This window comes from Oryza glaberrima, chromosome 8, assembly GCF_000147395.1.
Source record: "Oryza glaberrima chromosome 8, OglaRS2, whole genome shotgun sequence".
NCBI classification, from domain to species: Eukaryota; Viridiplantae; Streptophyta; class Magnoliopsida; order Poales; family Poaceae; genus Oryza; species Oryza glaberrima.
The window spans coordinates 7264201-7282609 of NC_068333.1; the positions used below are offsets into that span (position 1 = coordinate 7264201).

General features: G+C 38.4%; 1 protein-coding gene across 1 annotated transcript; it reads left to right on the forward strand.

Moving 5' to 3' along the window:
- The first annotated feature begins 8070 nt into the window (after nucleotides 1-8070).
- Nucleotides 8071-11832, forward strand: LOC127782109 (receptor kinase-like protein Xa21). Its single transcript, XM_052309185.1, has 2 exons — nucleotides 8071-10729; nucleotides 10964-11832. Exons 1-2 carry the CDS (start codon nucleotides 8071-8073, stop codon nucleotides 11311-11313), a joined length of 3009 nt encoding a protein of 1002 aa, XP_052165145.1. The 3' UTR covers nucleotides 11314-11832.
- The last annotated feature ends 6577 nt before the right edge of the window (nucleotides 11833-18409 follow it).

Below are 18409 nucleotides of genomic sequence, written 5' to 3' on the forward strand. Positions count from 1 at the left end.
CCCTCCTGGTACTTCGAGAAGCCACCCCTGACTGCCGAGTTCCTTACGACAGCTCGTCATAACCATCCAACCGGGGCTAAATACGGAGGAGTACCCTCCCTAGGAAATTAACTTAGGATTATATATAGGCGCGGAGGAATACCCATACTAAGCTATCACCATCAGCGGCCCACCTCTCATCCGCAATATATAACTCCAAATAATGATATCCCGTATTCTAGACACCACGTCTAAACTACCAGATACTACTCTAATATTATCGTTATGACATAGAGTAATTGCATATGCAAACACTATACCCGCACCAAAGCATCTCCCAGATAAGCTAGCCGTATATTCAGTATAACATGAACATAATGTAAAGTAGGTACTCGTATACTCAGAAAATATTCCGATACCATAAATGTATATAGAAGAGTATTCTAATAAAAGTACAAATCTTACAAAAGAGGAAAGGAAAGCTACTAGAGCCATACCCGCACTCTTCCGAAGACTTCCGGACTCCTGATTCCTATTCTAATTCTATTCCACCAGCTAGATACTACTAAACTAAACTTGAGAGGAATGAGAGAGCTCTTGCTTGTGGTGTGTGAGTGAAGTGAGAAGGTGAAGTCCTTTTATAGCTGAACTATGACGGTTGTGACGGTTGGAATGGTCGGTAATACCCTCCAACCGTCATTGGGGCTTCATCTCAACCGTCCAGCCAAAACCTGAATCCAACGGAGGCGAGGGAGGTTCGGCCGAACCTGGGGCTGGCCCAATCCAGCCCAATTTCGGCTGGCGGCCTCCTCTGTTGCTTCACTTCGTAGACTTGTGAATTTTGGCCTGATTCATCGTGTCAAGTCTGCGTTCTTGGCCCATTCATACACAAGTCTGGTTCTCGACATCGTCCGATTGATTTACCGTCTGAGTTGATGTCGATTCTCCTTCACTTTATTGTCATTCTCTGCAAAAGGTTATTAGACCTAATACTAGTGGAATATTATTATTCTAACATATTTATGCATTGCAAGCATCACTAGTTCTCTCCTGTTTTAGTAATATTGACGGTCGAAACTAATCGATAACGACCGTCAACATGGTGATTCTGTGTTGAATATTTCTCGCTATGGAAGAGTGTTTAAAGCTGATTTTGATAATCCTGTTTCACCTGTGATAACATGTTTGGTTGCTAAGTTTGATAAAGATGTGATGTTTTGGCATCGTAGACTTGGACATGTTCATTTTGATCATCTCACTAGGTTAAGTGGTTTGGATCTTGTTCGTGGTTTGCCTAAACTTAAGAAAGATTTGGTTTGTACACCGTGTCGTCATAATAAGATGGTTGCTTCTTCACATGCTCCTATTGTTTCTGTGATGACGGATGCATCAGGACAGCTATTACATATGGACACTGTTGGTCCAGCTAGAGTGCAATTTGTTGGAGGAAAGTGGTATGTGTTTGGTTATTGTTGACGATTTTTCTCGATATTCTTGGGTTTTCTTTATGGCAACTAAGGACGAAGCTTTTCAACACTTTCGTGGCTTGTTTCTTTGATTGGATCTTGAATTTCCTGGTTCTTTGAAAAGAATTCGAAGTGATAATGGTGGTGAATTTAAAAATGCTTCATTTGAACAATTTTGCAATGAAAGAGGTCTCGAACATGAATTTTCTTCTCGTGTTCCGCAACAAAACGGTGTTGTTGAAAGGAAAAATCGTGTTTTGGTTGAGATGGATAGAACGATGTTGGATGAGTATAAAACTCCTAGAAAAATTTGGGCTGAGACGATAAACACTGCATGTTATATTTCAAATCGGGTTTTCTTGAGATCAAAACTTGGAAAAACTTCTTATGAACTTCAATTTGGACGTCAACCCAAAGTTTCACATTTGCGTGTTTTTGGTTGCAAGTGCTTTGTCTTGAAATCTGGAAATTTGGATAAATTTGAGCCACGTTCTACCGATGGATTGTTTCTTGGTTACCCCGCACATACTCGTGGCTATCGTGTACTTATTTTGGAGTCTAACAAAATTGTTGAGACTTGCGAAGTTTTTTTTCATGAGGCTAGTCCAGGTACTAGACCCGATATTGCAGGTACTCTGTCACAGGTTAAGGGGGAGGATGGTCGTATTTTTTAAGACGAGAGCGACGACGACAACGACGAGGTTAGCTCGGCCGGTCAGACTGGGCGCTAGGCCGGTCAGACCGCCGGCACGCTGCCGGTCAGACCGACACAGGAGGTGCGGTCAGACCGGCCAGGCTCGTCGGGTTCGGGTACTGTTGATACTGATCGAGATGGTCCTCCAGAGATTACTATTTCGACCAGTGCAGATACAGGACGTGAATCAACTTCAGAAGTCGCTGCTCCTTCGCACATTCAACGACGACATCCGCCGGAACAAATCATTGGTAATATAGGTGAGCGGACTACAAGGTCTAAGGTAGCGACTCATGATGTTTGCGCAAATTCTGCATTTGTTGCTTCTTTTGAACCCAAAGATGTGTCACATGCATTAACTGATGAATCGTGGATTAACGCCATGTATAAAGAACTTGAAAATTTTGAGAGAAACAAAGTTTGGACTTTAGTTGAACCACCTTCTGGACATAATATTATTGGAACCAAGTGTGCTTTCAAAAATAAACAAAATGAGGATGGTTTGATTGTTTGAAATAAAGCTAGACTTGTTGCTCAAGGTTTTACTCAAGTGGAGGGTTTGGATTTTGATGAAACTTTTGCTCCTGTTGCTAGAATTGAGGCAATTAGACTTTTGTTGTCTTTTGCTGCTTCAAAAGATTTTAAATTGTATGAAATAGATGTAAAAAGTGCTTTTCTAAATGGTTTTTTACAGGAGGAAGTTTATGTCAAACAACCACCAGGTTTTGAGAATCTTGATTTTCCCAACCATGTTTTTAAATTGTAAAGCTTTGTATGTTTTGAAACAAGCACCTAGAGCATGGTATGATAGGCTTAAGAACTTTTTGCTTGCGAAAGGTTTTACTATGGGAAAGGTTGACAAAACACTTTTTGTTCTTAAGCATGGTGATAATCAACTTTTCGTTCAAATTTATGTGGATGATATCATCTTTGGTTGTTCGACTCACTCTTTGGTTGTGGAGTTTGCTGAGACTATGCGCAGGGAATTTGAGATGAGCATGATGGGTGAGTTATTGTACTTTTTGGGGTTGCAAATTAAGCAAACACCATAAGGTACATTTGTGCATCAAACGAAGTATACGAAGGATCTTTTGAGACGGTTCAAGATAGAGAGTTGCAAGCCAATTTCAACACCGATTGGTTTTACAGTTGTATTGGATCCTAATGAAGATGGTGAAGCTGTTGATCAAAAGGAGTATAAAAGTATGATTGGATCTTTGTTGTATCTAACTGCTTCTAGGCCAGACATACAATTTGCTGTGTGTTTGTGTGCACGCTTTCAAGCTTCTCCTCGTGCTTCACATCGTCAAGCGGTCAAGCGAATAATGAGGTATTTGAATCATACACTTGAGTTTGGAATTTGGTATTCTACTTCATCTTCTATATGCTTAAGTGGATATTCCGATGCTGATTTTGGGGTTGTAGAATTGATAGGAAAAGTACTAGTGGAACATGTCATTTTCTTTGTACATCATTAATTGCATGGTCTTCTAGGAAACAATTTAGTGTTGCTCAATCAACTGTTGAATCTGAGTATGTTGCTGCTGCTAGTTGTTGTTCACAGATTCTTTGGCTTTTTATCTACTTTGAAAGATTATGGTCTTACTTTTGAGAAAGTACCTCTCTTTTGTGATAATACTAGTGCTATTAACATTGCTAAGAATCCTATTCAACACTCATGCACAAAGCACATTGATATTCGTTTTCACTTTTTTGAGGGATCATGTTGAGAAGGGAGATGTTGAATTGCAGTTTTTGGACACAAAGTTGTAACTTGCTGATATTTTCACTAAACCTTTGGATTCTAATCGTTTTGCTTTTCTTCATGAGGTGAGTTGGGAATAATTCATCCTTTTGGCATGTTTTGAGGGGGAGTTTGAACCTCATGGTTTTGTCAAGCAAAAATATGACATTGAGAAAAATTGCGAAAAGAGAGCTTTGTTTATACATATGGTATTTTCTTGTGCATGCTAGCAATACTTTGAAGATTTATTTGTCTCTAGCATAGCTTGTATGTATTCTAGTCTTTTCATGAGATTTAGATTTTGCTTTTAAAGGAGATGATTCATGACATTTAAATTCTATACTTGAATTAAGCAAATATGCAATATTGATGCTAGCATATGGTTTGATTTGTAAATGCTCTATATATATGCTTTATTGAATTGTTATTCCTCAAATAGCTTTAATTGCTCAATGGGAAAAGAGAATAAAAATATGAAAAAAATGAATACCGAATCCATAGAAACAGTCTTGACGACAAGGATGTATTCGATGTGAGCAAAATAATGGGTGCCGAATCCCTGGAAACAGTCTTGACGACAGGGACGTACCCGGAATAAAAGAAAAAAAAATAAGCAAAAGGGCTCAAGAAAAAGAAAAGGTTAAAAATTCTCTTTGGTTGTTTTATGCTAAAGGTTATTTGAGAAAGAGTGATAAATGCAATAGGTATATGTGTTTAGTGTTTATTTTTCAACCTATGTGCTTGTTAAGATGTTGCATTATAAATCGTATGAAATCATGAATTTTGATTATTGATTCAAGCTTAATTGTAAAATCTTTGGTTCATGTTTATACTTTAATGCATGCTTGCTATATTATAGATGGGTTCATCTTCTTTTTATTACAACACATGACTTGATATGCTATATGTATGCTAAGCTTGACATAATTCCTATCCTTGATGAAATCATTGTCAAAAGGGGGAGAAGCAAAGTGAAAGTTTTTGGAGAAGCAAATGAGTTGAGAAGAGCATGTTGTTTTTGATTCGATTGGGAATTTCTTTCTTTTCAAAAGTGAGAGAAGTTTTCTTTTGGATTTTCGAGCACGATGTGTACTTTTTGTACGAAGTGTGCTTTTTACCACTTTTGTTTTTATTTTTCCAAACACCAAAACATTTTTGATGGGTTTGCCAATGTGTTCATCAAGGGGGAGATTGTAAAATCAAAGGTATTTTTTATTGTTATTCTGTGATGAACAATTGGCATCAGAGATTAATGGTTTTGATATTTGGAATTTATTCACGAAGTGGTTTTCGAGATGATTGGATTTCACAGGTGAATTTACAGGTAATGCTGGATGTGGTCCGGTCAGACCGGGCATGTGCTGCCGGTCAGACCGGCGTGTATCGCACGGTCAGATCGGCGCAGCCCGTGGTCTGACCGGCCGACTCTGTGTCGGTTTCGTTTTCGGGTTGTTTGTTTGGATATCCGTGATTGTTTCATGATTATGGCTTCTAGATGGATACTATACGTATGTAATACTGTTGTTTGCTACTAATGAGTCAAGTTGGAGATAGCTTGGTCTCGGAGTATGGTTTCTTTGTTTATTTCATGTGTAGGTGACTCGATGTCTCGGGAGAGTATTTGCGGTGATGGACCGAGAGTCGGCTTGGGGATAAGACGATGTTCGTGGTGGTCAGAGATCATACGGGATACTAAGACTAGAGTTCAATGCACGTGGTTGGTGAAGATTCCATATGGCATATGTTGGAGGTATTGTGTGCGCCTAGGATGTGGAGTCGAATTTGGAAGGAGTCCAAATTTGGTATGATTGGTTATGTAAAGTTTGTTTCTTGTACTAGAGGGTTTCCTAAGGTGTTTAGGACTTCTAGTATGAGTTTGGTTCGTGGCTTTAGGCTGCCTACCTCGGGTATAAATAGAGGGGGAGCGTGAGGCTTCCCAGTATCGCTTTCGAGAGCAATTCTGTTGAGAGTTGAGTTAGGGTTTCGAGTTTAGTCAAAATTTTTGTAAGGAGTGTTGTTGGTGCACTTTGTAAACACAGAGAGAATCAATAAAGTCGTCATCCGCTTTAAGAATTCTTCGTTTTGTGTTTCACCGGGTTTCGGCGGTCTAACTAGCGACACACCGGCTGTCAGACCGGCGGCATCACGGTGGTCAGACCGGCGGCATAAGGGCGATCAGACCGGCGACGGCAACAGGGAGCGGCAATCGATTTCGGCGGTTCGACCAATCGATCTACATCAGTCAGACCGACGCTAATCAGGCGGTCAGACCGGCGCATCTACTTCGGTCAGACCGCAATCCATCGAATTTGAGGGTAACTTTTATTTCCGCTAAAAGTTTTGGTTTTCGGGCATATCAACCATTCACCCCTCCCCCCTCTGGTTGGCTTAGTTATTGTGATTCGATCCTACACAAATCCAAACAACTGAATTGGATTTTCCCTTTTTCAGTCTTTTGAAATCGGAGAATAGAAGGGATGATTCTTGTTCAGGGGTTACTGAAACTAAACTTGTTAATTAGGGGTAGGCAATCGGTCCAGACGGAAAGTTTGGTCCGGTCCATTTGGTCTAAAGAAAGTTCGGTCTTCTCAAACAGGAGACCGAAACTGTGAATGATCAAAGTATCAATATATATTTTGAATTCAATCAGACAAGATTGTGAACTTCAAAATTGACTATCTCAATTTTAATAGTTATTGTTTTGCAAAGCATGTGGATAAACTATTTTACATAATCAAAATGTTTCACTTTCTGATTGAGTTGAATTGTGCCAGGTGAACAATGCATTCTACAAAACTTATCTCTTTACGACTGAATTTTTTACACTGTCAATTTTCATGTATGAGATTTCAGCATCACTCGAATAGTTCGAGGTTTGGTCTTGCATGCTATAGTCTTTGTCTGAAATATTAATTCCTGATAGAGACCATACTTCTCAAAGTTAAATGTTACTCCCTCCATCGCAGAATATAAGAAGTTTTAGAGTGGTACACGGTTATTAAAAAAGAAAATATAAGTGAATGGTAGAAGGTTGTGATTAGTTGGGAAGAGAATGTTGGTGGAGAAATTGTTATATTTTGGGATAAATCCTAATAGCTTAAAGTTGTTATATTTTGGGACGGATCAGGGAGTATCTACTTATTTCAAAACAACATTTGAAGGGTCAATTTTGCTTAATTAGCCATGTTAAAGATTTGAAATATGTATGGATTGAAAAGATTAAAAAACAACCTCTAAGCATCATGAAAATGTATGACTCATACAGTAAGTTCATTTTGAATGGTTAACTTCAAATATTTTACGGTTTGAAAAATACAAACATTTTCTGTTTTTTATGTATTTGTTGTTGAATTAACCTAAAGTAGAGATATTAAGTCTGTATTTCTCAGCCGAATATGTTTCCTTTGCATAAGAATGAAGGAGAGATATTCAGGCTCCATTCCACAGCCAGTTGGAGCTCATGTTAGTGTCATAAATAACATATAAGCAAACATGTACGTTGCATCACTAGCTAGTTTTGCAGAAAAATATGAGATATTTAACTATTTGCCACTTTTAGATGTGGCAATTAACTATTTGCCACTAAACCCATATGCCATAAACACATGTGGACCCACATGCCATTGAGATAGGAATGGCAAACAGTTAAATGCCAAATCTAAAAGTGACAAATAGTTAAATGCCCCGAAAAACACAGGTCCTTTCAAATATACTGTACTAACAAGTCTTTCTGGCTTGCCACTGCAACAAGAGGGAATCACCTAGTTTATTTATCTCCATTGACAATCATTGAATGAACGAACAATACTAAAGTTACAAAACATGTGAAATTAAAAACTATCACCACAAAAGTCGTTTCATATGCAAGGGATATTATGGTTGTGCACCATCAAGGTGAGGTGTGTGAGTGGGTTTTGGTGTGAAAGGGGTCGCCTTTTGGTCCCTTCATGGCAATTTTTTATGTCTTCTTAATGCAATGAAGTGCAGTCATCTGCGTTTTCAAGAAGCCCCAGAATAACCACTATTTGCTATCCCCAGTACAACTCTATTCTACTGGTGTCGATTTCTACCTTATATTATGACTTACTCTTGCTTACAAGTGTTATCACCATACCACGACCTCTCAACCTCCTTCATCTGCAATGGAAATCAAGATGAAATGACAGCTTTGGGTATTCCCTCTTCTCATGCGTACCCTCTTGCTCACAGCCACCTCCCAGTCTATCAGTGGAGATGACCTCTCGGCACTTCTGTCATTCAAATCCCTCATAACAAGCGACCCAAGGCAGGTGCTATCCTCTTGGGACACTGCCAACAATGGTACCAACATGGCATCATTTGTCTTCTGCCAATGGACTGGTGTTTCCTGCAACGATCGCCGGCATCCAGGTCGTGTTACCGCACTCTGTCTTAGTGACATCAGCCTAGTTGGCACCATCTCCCCACAGCTTGGCAACCTGACCCTCCTCCGTGTCGTGGATCTATCAGCCAACAGTCTAGATGGTCAAATCCCATCTAGCCTTGGTGGTTGCCCAAAGCTCCGTGCCATGAACTTGAGCATAAACCACCTGTCAGGTACCATACCTGATGACCTTGGTCAGTTATCGAAGCTTGCCATTTTCGACGTCGGCCACAACAATCTTGCTGGTGATATTCCCAAGTCATTCTCCAACCTCACATCACTCTTGAAGTTTATCATCGAGAGGAACTTCATCCATGGCCAAGATTTGAGCTGGATGGGTAACCTGACATCATTGACACACTTTGTTCTTAAAGGGAACCACTTCACTGGTAACATCCCTGAAGCTTTTGGTAAGATGGCTAACCTTATTTACTTTAGCGTCCTAGATAATCAGTTGGAAGGCCATGTTCCTCTACCGATCTTCAATTTTTCTTCCATTAGATTCTTGGATCTTGGCTTCAACAGACTGTCAGGATCACTTCCACTTGATATCGGTGTTAAGCTTCCTAGGATAAAACGTTTTAACACACTTGTCAACCATTTCGAGGGCATAATACCACCCACCTTCTCAAATGCATCTGCTCTTGAATCCTTGCTTCTTCGTGGAAACAAATATCATGGCACGATTCCTAGGGAAATTGGCATCCATGGTAACCTCAAGTTCTTCGCGTTAGGACACAATGTGCTCCAAGCCACACGGCCTAGTGATTGGGAATTTTTGACATCATTGACCAATTGTAGCAGCTTGCAAATGCTAGATGTTGGCCAGAACAACCTTGTTGGTGCAATGCCAGTTAACATTGCAAACCTGAGCAATGAGCTGTCATGGATTGACCTAAGTGGCAACCAAATAAATGGGACCATACCTTCAGATTTGTGGAAGTTTAAACTTACATCTCTCAACTTGTCATATAATCTCTTCACCGGAACCTTACCTTTTGATATTGGCCGGCTTCCAAGAATCAATTCTATCTATATATCATATAATAGAATCACTGGGCAGATACCACAATCATTAGGCAATGTCTCACAGTTGAGCTCTCTCACTTTGTCACATAATTTTCTGGATGGCAGCATTCCAACAAGCCTTGGCAATCTCACAAAACTTCAATACTTGGATCTTTCCGGTAACGCCTTGATGGGCCAAATCCCACAAGAAATACTTGCAATACCTTCCCTTACCAAACTTCTCAGCCTCTCCAACAATGCTCTAAGTGGCTCTATTCCAAGACAGATTGGGCTCTTGAACAGCCTTGTCAAAATGGATCTCTCAATGAATAAGCTATCTGGTGAAATCCCAAATGCTATTGGCAGCTGTGTCCAATTGAGTTTCCTAAATTTCCAAGGAAATCTACTCCAAGGACGAATCCCAGAAAACCTGAACAATTTGAGGAGCCTTGAAATCCTTGATCTCTCTAAAAATAACTTGGCAGGTCCCATACCTGAATTTCTAGCGAATTTCACAATTCTAACTAATCTAAACCTCTCCTTCAATGAACTATCAGGTCATGTTCCAAATACAGGGATTTTTTGTAATGCCACTGTAGTGTCACTCTCAGGTAATATAATGCTATGTGGCGGCCCTCCAGACTTGCAATTCCCTTCATGCTCATCTAAAGGTTTTGACCGGGCTTCAGTGCATCGACTACATGTCTTAATCTTTTGCATTGTTGGAACTTTGTTTTTCTCTTTGTTTTGTATGACTGCATACTGCTTCATTAAGACAAGGATGAAACCGAATATTGTTGATAACGAAAACCTATTTCCTTATGAGATGAATGAGAGGATATCTTATGCCGAACTACAAGCAGCAACCGAGTCATTCTCGCCGGCAAATTTGATTGGTTCTGGAAGCTTTGGCAATGTATACATTGGAAATTTAATTATTGATCAGAATCTAGTGCCTATTGCAATCAAGGTTCTTAACCTTAGCCAACGAGGAGCCAGTAGAAGTTTCTTGACTGAGTGTGATGCTCTTAGGAGAATTCGACATCGTAAACTTGTCAAGGTGATCACCATCTGCAGTGGATCGGATCAAAATGGTGATGAATTCAAGGCACTTGTCCTAGAATTAATTTGCAATGGAAGTTTAGATGAGTGGCTGCATGCAAGCACGACTGCAATTAGCACAAGCTACAGAAGGATAAATTTGATGAAAAGGCTGCATATTGCTCTTGATGTGGCAGAGGCATTGGAATATCTTCACCATCATATTGTGCCGCCTATAGTTCACTGTGATATTAAACCAAGCAACATTCTTCTAGACGATGACATGGTGGCGCATGTTACAGACTTTGGTCTAGCAAAGATAATGAATATTGCTGAACCGTGCAAAGAAAGCAGCTCATTTGTAATTAAAGGAACAATTGGATATGTTGCACCAGGTAAGTGGACATTATTTAAGTCAACTATGTCAGCATCTCAATAATTATTTCTGTTCTATATTTTACTAGTTTAACAAAATGATACGACGGTATTTCAATGTGACCTAGAGATGCAAAAACAAAATGTAATATTGATGTTATATTTGACTGAAAATTGTAGTGAGAGATCCACCTTTTATCCCATACTCGCTATGTATCCCCTAAAACTTTTTTATGATTTATACATGTTTGCAGAATATGGCGCAGGATCTCCGGTCTCCATGGATGGGGACATATATAGCTACGGGGTGTTGTTGTTGGAAATGTTTACTGGAAGAAGACCAACTGACAATTTTGTCAATGGTATGGCAAGTCTTATCGATTATGTCAAGATGGCCTATCCTAACAATCTATTGGAAATATTGGACACTAATGCAACCTACAATGGAAACACCCAAGACATGACACAACTAGCTGTTTATCCTATATTTCGACTTGGTCTAGCATGCTGCAAGGAATCACCAAGGGAAAGAATGAAGATGGATAATGTAGTCATGGAATTGAATGCTATAAAGAAGGCATTCTCAGCTCATACATATGCCTGATAATGAATTTCGAGCAACGAAGTAATCTGGGTAAGCAATGAATGTAACTAGATTTGGTTGTCTGCTTGAGAAGTTACTTACAGAAGCATACTTTGTTTGTTTCTTAAGTCCAGTATATTGTCAGTACAGTTTATTTCCTTTTCATTTTGTAATTTTTATCCATTTCATTTTTGTATTTTGGAGGTGCTACCTATGGTTTAAAAGAGTAAATATTGGTTTTGCGCCAATATTTAACCTATCCCCCTGGACTTGCAATTTGGTTTCTCAGACCCCTGAACCAGCTCCCGTTTGCACCTTTGCACTATCCAGTTGTTGTTGTTTAGTAATGAAAAAATCACATCAGAATAATAATATGACATTAAAGAACAGCACAAATCTTACCATTTAATCCTTTTTAAAAATATATATATTTAGAGCCAGGTTGGATGATTTGTACTATCTTTCACCAGTAAATCTTTTACCGATGTAATTACTGGAAACCAAAAAAAAAATACAGCCTTGTTATTTTATTATCCCAGAAGGAAAAAAAAAATGTTGTTCGGGTGCACTGTGCAATAAAGCGAATGAGGCCAACCGAAAGGGGTAGAAGATGAGATGACAAGGATGGCTGATGAACCTGGCTTCGCCGAGGCCTGAAGACAACGATGCGCGCGGATGGCCGCCGCCGTGAACCGATGCCAGCGGGCAACCGCTTGGATCGGCGACTCGAGGAGGTCGGCCGCGCGGATCGACTCCGGCGGCACACAGACCGAGCAGATAGACGGCAGGCGAGAATGCCGGCTAGGCAGATCGCCGGCGGGAGGAGGCCGGCGAATCGGATCGAGATGGGGAGGCGGTGGCGGCGGTGGAAAACCGGCGAACCCAAACGGCCTTTCTCAGTCTGATGCGAGTAAGTTTACGGGCCTGTAATTTGCTTCCGTTTTCGGGCCTATACAGGTCTTCTAAGCAGGCCGTATTATTTTCTTGTTACATTCATACACATGGGTGCATTGTTTCATGGTGGCAAATTGAATCCACGTTGCAGTCAGAATACCCTAATACGGATTTTCACCATACTTCCGGACACCACTGTTTGGCTTATTTGTAAACGAAAAATATTTTTTCCCTATACATGTTCTTAAAGGTTAAAAATAAACTTTGATAAAAAAAACCTCAAATCAATTTCAAATTTAAGGTTAAAAATTTAAATTTTGGCTGATAAGTATAAGCATAAGCGAGAAAGTGAGGCTGCACAAGTTGATGGTACAGCAAGACAGGATGTGGATTGTGGAATGGAGCCATTACAAGTCAGACTTCCTCGATTCTTGTCATGTAAACCGGATCCTTTCAGTTTCCATACACAAGCATTTCTTCTCTTTACAATGTCATGAAAACATGGTGCTGGTCCAGATGCTTGCCCTCCAACAATCGCATGACTAGAGGCACTTTTTTCATCCTTCGTCAACACACAAGTTGTACTTATGTTCTGTCTTCCAAAAATGAAGTTGTGAAACGAACCGAACAAGAGTACAGTAGTATATATAGATGCTATAAGACAGATCGAACAAATCAACTGCAGCAAACCATAATAAGCGGTGGAGTTTCTATACACATGAGGACATCACATCTCTCATTGTGTATCTGTCTATATATGGTGACTGTTTTTGCTTCCTAAGGTTGATGAATTTTGGGATATTGGAGTAAAATATGGTGACAACAAAATTGAATAGGAATATGCAGGAACTTTCCTAGAGCAACACGAGAGGGGCAACCGAGGAGAATAAAAGGAAGTAAATGGTGCGTGACCATTTTTTGTTTATGTGTATATATCTTGTATATATGATTTTTAGCATATCAGGATAAGGGCAAGTTCGACCATGGAGATGATTGAGCTAATCCCATAATTCAAAAATTTTGGTTAGCTTCAATATTCACCTTTGCAATTTCGGAAATTTCGCTATTTCAGTGGGCACCGATTAAATTGACTAAACCAATAGGTTTAACCCTGCCTGTGTAAAGCTGCCCCAAGGCCCACCGCTGCTCGTCCGTCGGGTGTTAAAGCTCTGGCAACCCCGCTAGCCCTCTTACGCCGCCACCACCCTTCTGCACCACCTTACTCTAACTAGCATGCAGGGCCCACCTTTCTTTAATCCTTCCTTATTCACTAATGAAATATTAAGTTAATGACTCCCTTAATCCTTAGTATAACATATGGTTCCCGGTTATTTAGAAACTCTAATCAAAAGATGTTTAATGATATATGTCACCGATATATGGTTCTGGGCCATTGACTAGTCAAATTGACCTAGTCCACCTTAACCCCATCACCACTAGTGAAGCTTTTACCTAAATTCATCTAAATCAAGATTTATCAATCGATTTTGCTATATCTCACTCGAAATATATTTTTCTTATCTTTCACTTGATTTTCTCACTCAAATTTACAGTGTATTTTCTTGTAAGTTACAGTGTAATTTATAAACTTATATTGTAACTTTTGTAAGTTACAGTATAATTTTTGAACCTTCGCACGTAAGTTTTGAAATTTATATTGGATTTGGTCTTTTTCTTGAAGATATGGCAATTAGTGTCCATTATGGTGTTTCTTAGTTGCTTTTTGTCTTTTACTGTATCTATTAGATTTTAATCTAAAGATTAAAAATCTGTGTGATATGATAATAAAAATCTTTCGAAAGATGCATAGATACTCCCTTTATCTATTGGCGTTGGCTTGTTATTTTTCTCATTTTTATTGGTATTTAATTCCTTATTAATTAGCCACTGGACCGTATTTTGAGTTAGCTGTTCGCCGTCTAGGTTACATTTGTGCGAAAAACAATTTGACGCTGAGGAGAAGGTTCATGTAGCTAGGCAAGGCAAGTCATCATATTCCGCTCCTTCGAACATGTTGATCCTATCGTCAAATGTTCTGTTTGCAACTAAAATTGCATGCTATGTTAAATTGTATTCCCACATTGTTGCGTGTGTATATCCTTTGATATTGTTGCCATATACCTTGATGCTAATATGCTATACACTACTTTATGTCCCTAATCAATTACCGATAAATTCTTAGTCATGCTTGATAGATGATTCATATCCTATATGATTATTGGATGGGATGGGAGTGATCACTTCGGGTAGTGAGTGGTTACATTGCTGCAAGTAGAGACATGAAATGCCACTTGCGATGCACACCTAAATTGTTTGTGAAAAACCAAATTTAATGAACAAAACTATTTTTTGGCTAGGGTGGCAAGAATTAAATTGAGTGATTCCTGGAAAAGGTTAGCGCCGACCCTGGCTAAGTAAGAACCGAGTTAAGAAAATATGTAGGAAACGAACAACTACGACCGCTTTTCTCATATAGGCCTAGACCTAGTGGACTGGTGATTCTGATGGGACGACACCCTAGTCATGGCCGGTTCTGAACTTCATGTGTTGTGAATGGAGAAAAAGGTGAATGGAGAAAAAGGATAGCGAGTGTGTTAATGACATATCGAGTAAAATGAACCATTGTTTGCTTTCATTTCCTTTGATATATCGGAGTCCAAGACTCCCCTCACGACTGGCGCGGCGGGATGAAGGAGCTAGGGAGTGCATGGGGATTTATAGTCTTTGAAGCGAGTGCCGCAATGCCACAAGATCCGGAAAAACTAGGTCGTGATTTGTCTCGTGTATTGGGACTAGGCTCATGTGTTGGGCATATCACAGACTACCGGAAAAGCGTGCATCCACTGCAGTGTGACTAAAACCAACCTATTGAAATAGCCGTGCTCATGGTTAATTGAGCGTCAGGACTTGTATTAATCTTTTGACAATTTTTTTGTTACCTATTTGTCGATTTTTTGGCTGTAGGATTATGTCAAGATTCGTGTTTGTATGGGCAGGAAAATATTTTTGGTTACAGATTTTCAATTTTCTAGCCGTATAATTGTGTCAAGATTAGTGTTTGTACGGGCAAGAAAATACTCCCTCCTTCCCTAAATGTTTGACGCCGTTGACGTTTTTAAACATGTTTGACCATTCGTCTTATTAAAAAAATTTTGTGAAATGTGTAAAACTATATGTATACATAAAAATATATTTAACAATAAATCAAATGATAGGAAAAGAAATAATAATTACTTAATTTTTTTAATAAGACAAATGATCAAATATTTTTTAAAAAGTCAATGGCGTCAAACATTTTATCATGGAGGGAGTAAAAAACAAGTGATGATCAGTCTATCACACGACCTACGCTTCCCGCTAGAAAGTCATTACCACCGAGCAAGCAGCTAATGCTGGATAGTGGTTCCTAAAAAAAATAAATACTGGTTAGTGTTTACAGAGATAAAGTGCAAAATTACAGTATCATAATATAATTGCACTATAATTATATTGTTACTACTATCTAATTACAATCTATTAACTTATTAAAGGAATAGAAAAATGAGCCTCCACGTTCGCTCTCACGGCCTAGAAATTCTCATATTAAAAGGAGAAAAAGAAAAACAGAGTCCATATAGAAATATAATTTAGAAATAGCTGAAATTCAGAATTATCCAAAAAGGGATTTGCTAGATATGATAAAGAATATTAAAAGAAGAGTATAGAGTCCATATAGAAATATAATTAGGAAATAATAGAAAGACGGAATTAAAAATAAGGAATATTAGAAGTAGTTTATAGAGCCATATAGAAATACAATTAAGAAATAATAGAAATTTAGAATTAAAAATAACGAATATTAGAAGTAGAGTATAGAGTCCATATAGGAATTTAAAACTAACTAAAATTCGGAATAAACATAATAAAATTAAAAGTAGAGTTTAGAGTCCGTATAAAAATAAAATTTACAAATAAATAAAATTCAAAATTAAAAAAACATAGGAAGAAGAGTCTAAAATCAATATAGGAATACAATTTTGAAGTAACTGATATTTAAAATTAAAAATTAAAGAATATTGAAAGATGAGTTTAGAGTACACATAGAAATACAATTAGAAATAATAAAGTTTCAGAATTAAAAATAAATATTATTTGAAGAAGAGCTTAGAGTCTATATAGAAATACAATTTACAGATAACGAAAATTCAGAATAAAAAAAGTAATATTGAAAGATGAGTCTAGAGTCCATATAAGAATATAATTTACAAATAACTAAAATTTGATATTAAAAATAATTAATAACTAAAACATATATAAAATACAATATGAATATTACACATTACTCCCTTTGTTCCATAATATAAGGCACAACTACTTTTTTTTGGATGTTCCATAATATAAGGCATGCATGCATGCATACAATTAATTAGGACCACTTCCCCATTAAATTATTACTTTTTTAAATCATCCATCCTCAATATCTTTAATTCTATTGGATGCATGCATTATATTTATTAGGGTGATCCAAACTAGGAGATGATAATAATTGTTTCTTGGTCTTTGGGTTAAGAGTGGTTGTGCCTTATATTTTGGAACAGAGGGAGTAGTAGTTTCGTAAAGTTAGTACAAAATTTAAAATTATGTTGTCATTTTAATATATTTGAATAATATATTGAGAAATAATGTATGCTATTATATAAGAGAAAATATAATGATGTTAGCCGCGCAATCTACGTGGGCCACCATGCTAGTTATAATTAATGTAACTAGATGTAATAACTTTTTAGTAGATGTCTTAGTAATATTTTTCTTTTTGTTAGGCATCTTGGGCTTTTACGGACAATAATAATGAAGAGCCGGCTGTGCTTCTCTTTATCTGCACTAACAATCGGCCCATGGACTGAGATGCATATACATAACAACAATTAACCATTAAGTCCGTTTTCACTTGGCATCATGACGTCCATCCAGACTCTGAAAAATCTGAGTGAGATGGGTGAAAAAACATTCAGGTTCGCTAGGCACTCCCAATAGAAAAATAAAATGGAAAACATGTAAAGTTGTAGAAACACAGAGAAAGCATCAACATTGTAAACATAGCACACTAACAGGCATGGTCCAGCCAGACAAATCACCAAAACGTCCCTGCTATGCCTGAATTACACTGTCAAATGCCTCTACGCACTGCCGCTACTGTACGGTACACCCTCTATTTTATATTATAAGTTGTTTGACTTTTTTTTTACTCAAAATTATTTAGTTTTGATTAAGTTTATAGATAAAATTATTAACATCTACGACACTAAGTTTCATTAAATTTAACAATGAACCATCATGCCGAGTGCCGAGCCCCACCGCCTCCTCCCTCCGCCTGGCTGCCACTGCTAGGTCGTCCTCCTCCCGACCTCCCCATACCGAGCCCCGCCAATGGACCATCTTGCTCTCATGCCAAGCACCGCTGCAATCTCCTCCTCCCAAGGTCCGAAGATCGCCTCATGGAGCTTCAGTGACGAGATGCTCTCCTCCTCATAGGGCTGTCAATGAGCTCGCTCGTCTGTCTAGGTTTGAGCTCGATCAAGCTCGAGCTCGACTACCGAGCTTGATTTTTAATTAGAACAATATATATTTCAAGGATAATCTTTAAAAAGTAATTAATTTATGGTTCATCATATTAATAGAAGAGGAAAAAGAATAAAATAAATATATGATGCCAATACAAGACACACAAATAATATATTTAATCTCCTAATTTATGAAATAACAACAAAAAAAATATGTATATCTAGGCTCGTTAGAAGCTTGAGCTCGGCCCGACAAAGCTCGCGAGCTTTAGGACAAGCTCGGGCTCAGCTCGTTTGGAGCTCGAGCCGAGCTCAAATCAAGGTAGGACGAGTCGAGCTTGAGTAGCTCTTAGCCTCGAGCTTTTTCGATAGCCTTACCTCCTCATCCACATCCCTAATGCCACCTCCTCGCTTCCATACCCACCGCCGGAGCCACCATATCCATCTCCCCATATCCATCTAAGCTGATTTATTACTTCTTGATAGTTGATACTTGGGGTTTTCATTATCTGCATTTTATTTAACTAGTTTTTTTTTTTAAAAAAAAGTTGCAAGTGAAATACAATGCACCACTAACAACAGACCAAAAAAAAAAGTAGATTTGCAGGGGGAAATTTCGGGGAAAAAAGATAAAATAACAAATTTAATAAACTGCTGATCTCTTCGCATCTTTTATACTCTAC

What these genes read in the sequence shown, in the direction of transcription:
- LOC127782109 (XM_052309185.1), top strand. Translation starts at nt 8,071, where the DNA reads ATGCGTACCCTCTTGCTCACAGCCACCTCCCAGTCTATCAGTGGAGAT. An exon ending in AATTGGATATGTTGCACCAG is followed by an intron (nt 10,730 to 10,963) that starts GTAAGTGGACAT and finishes ACATGTTTGCAG; the next exon opens with AATATGGCGCAGGATCTCCG.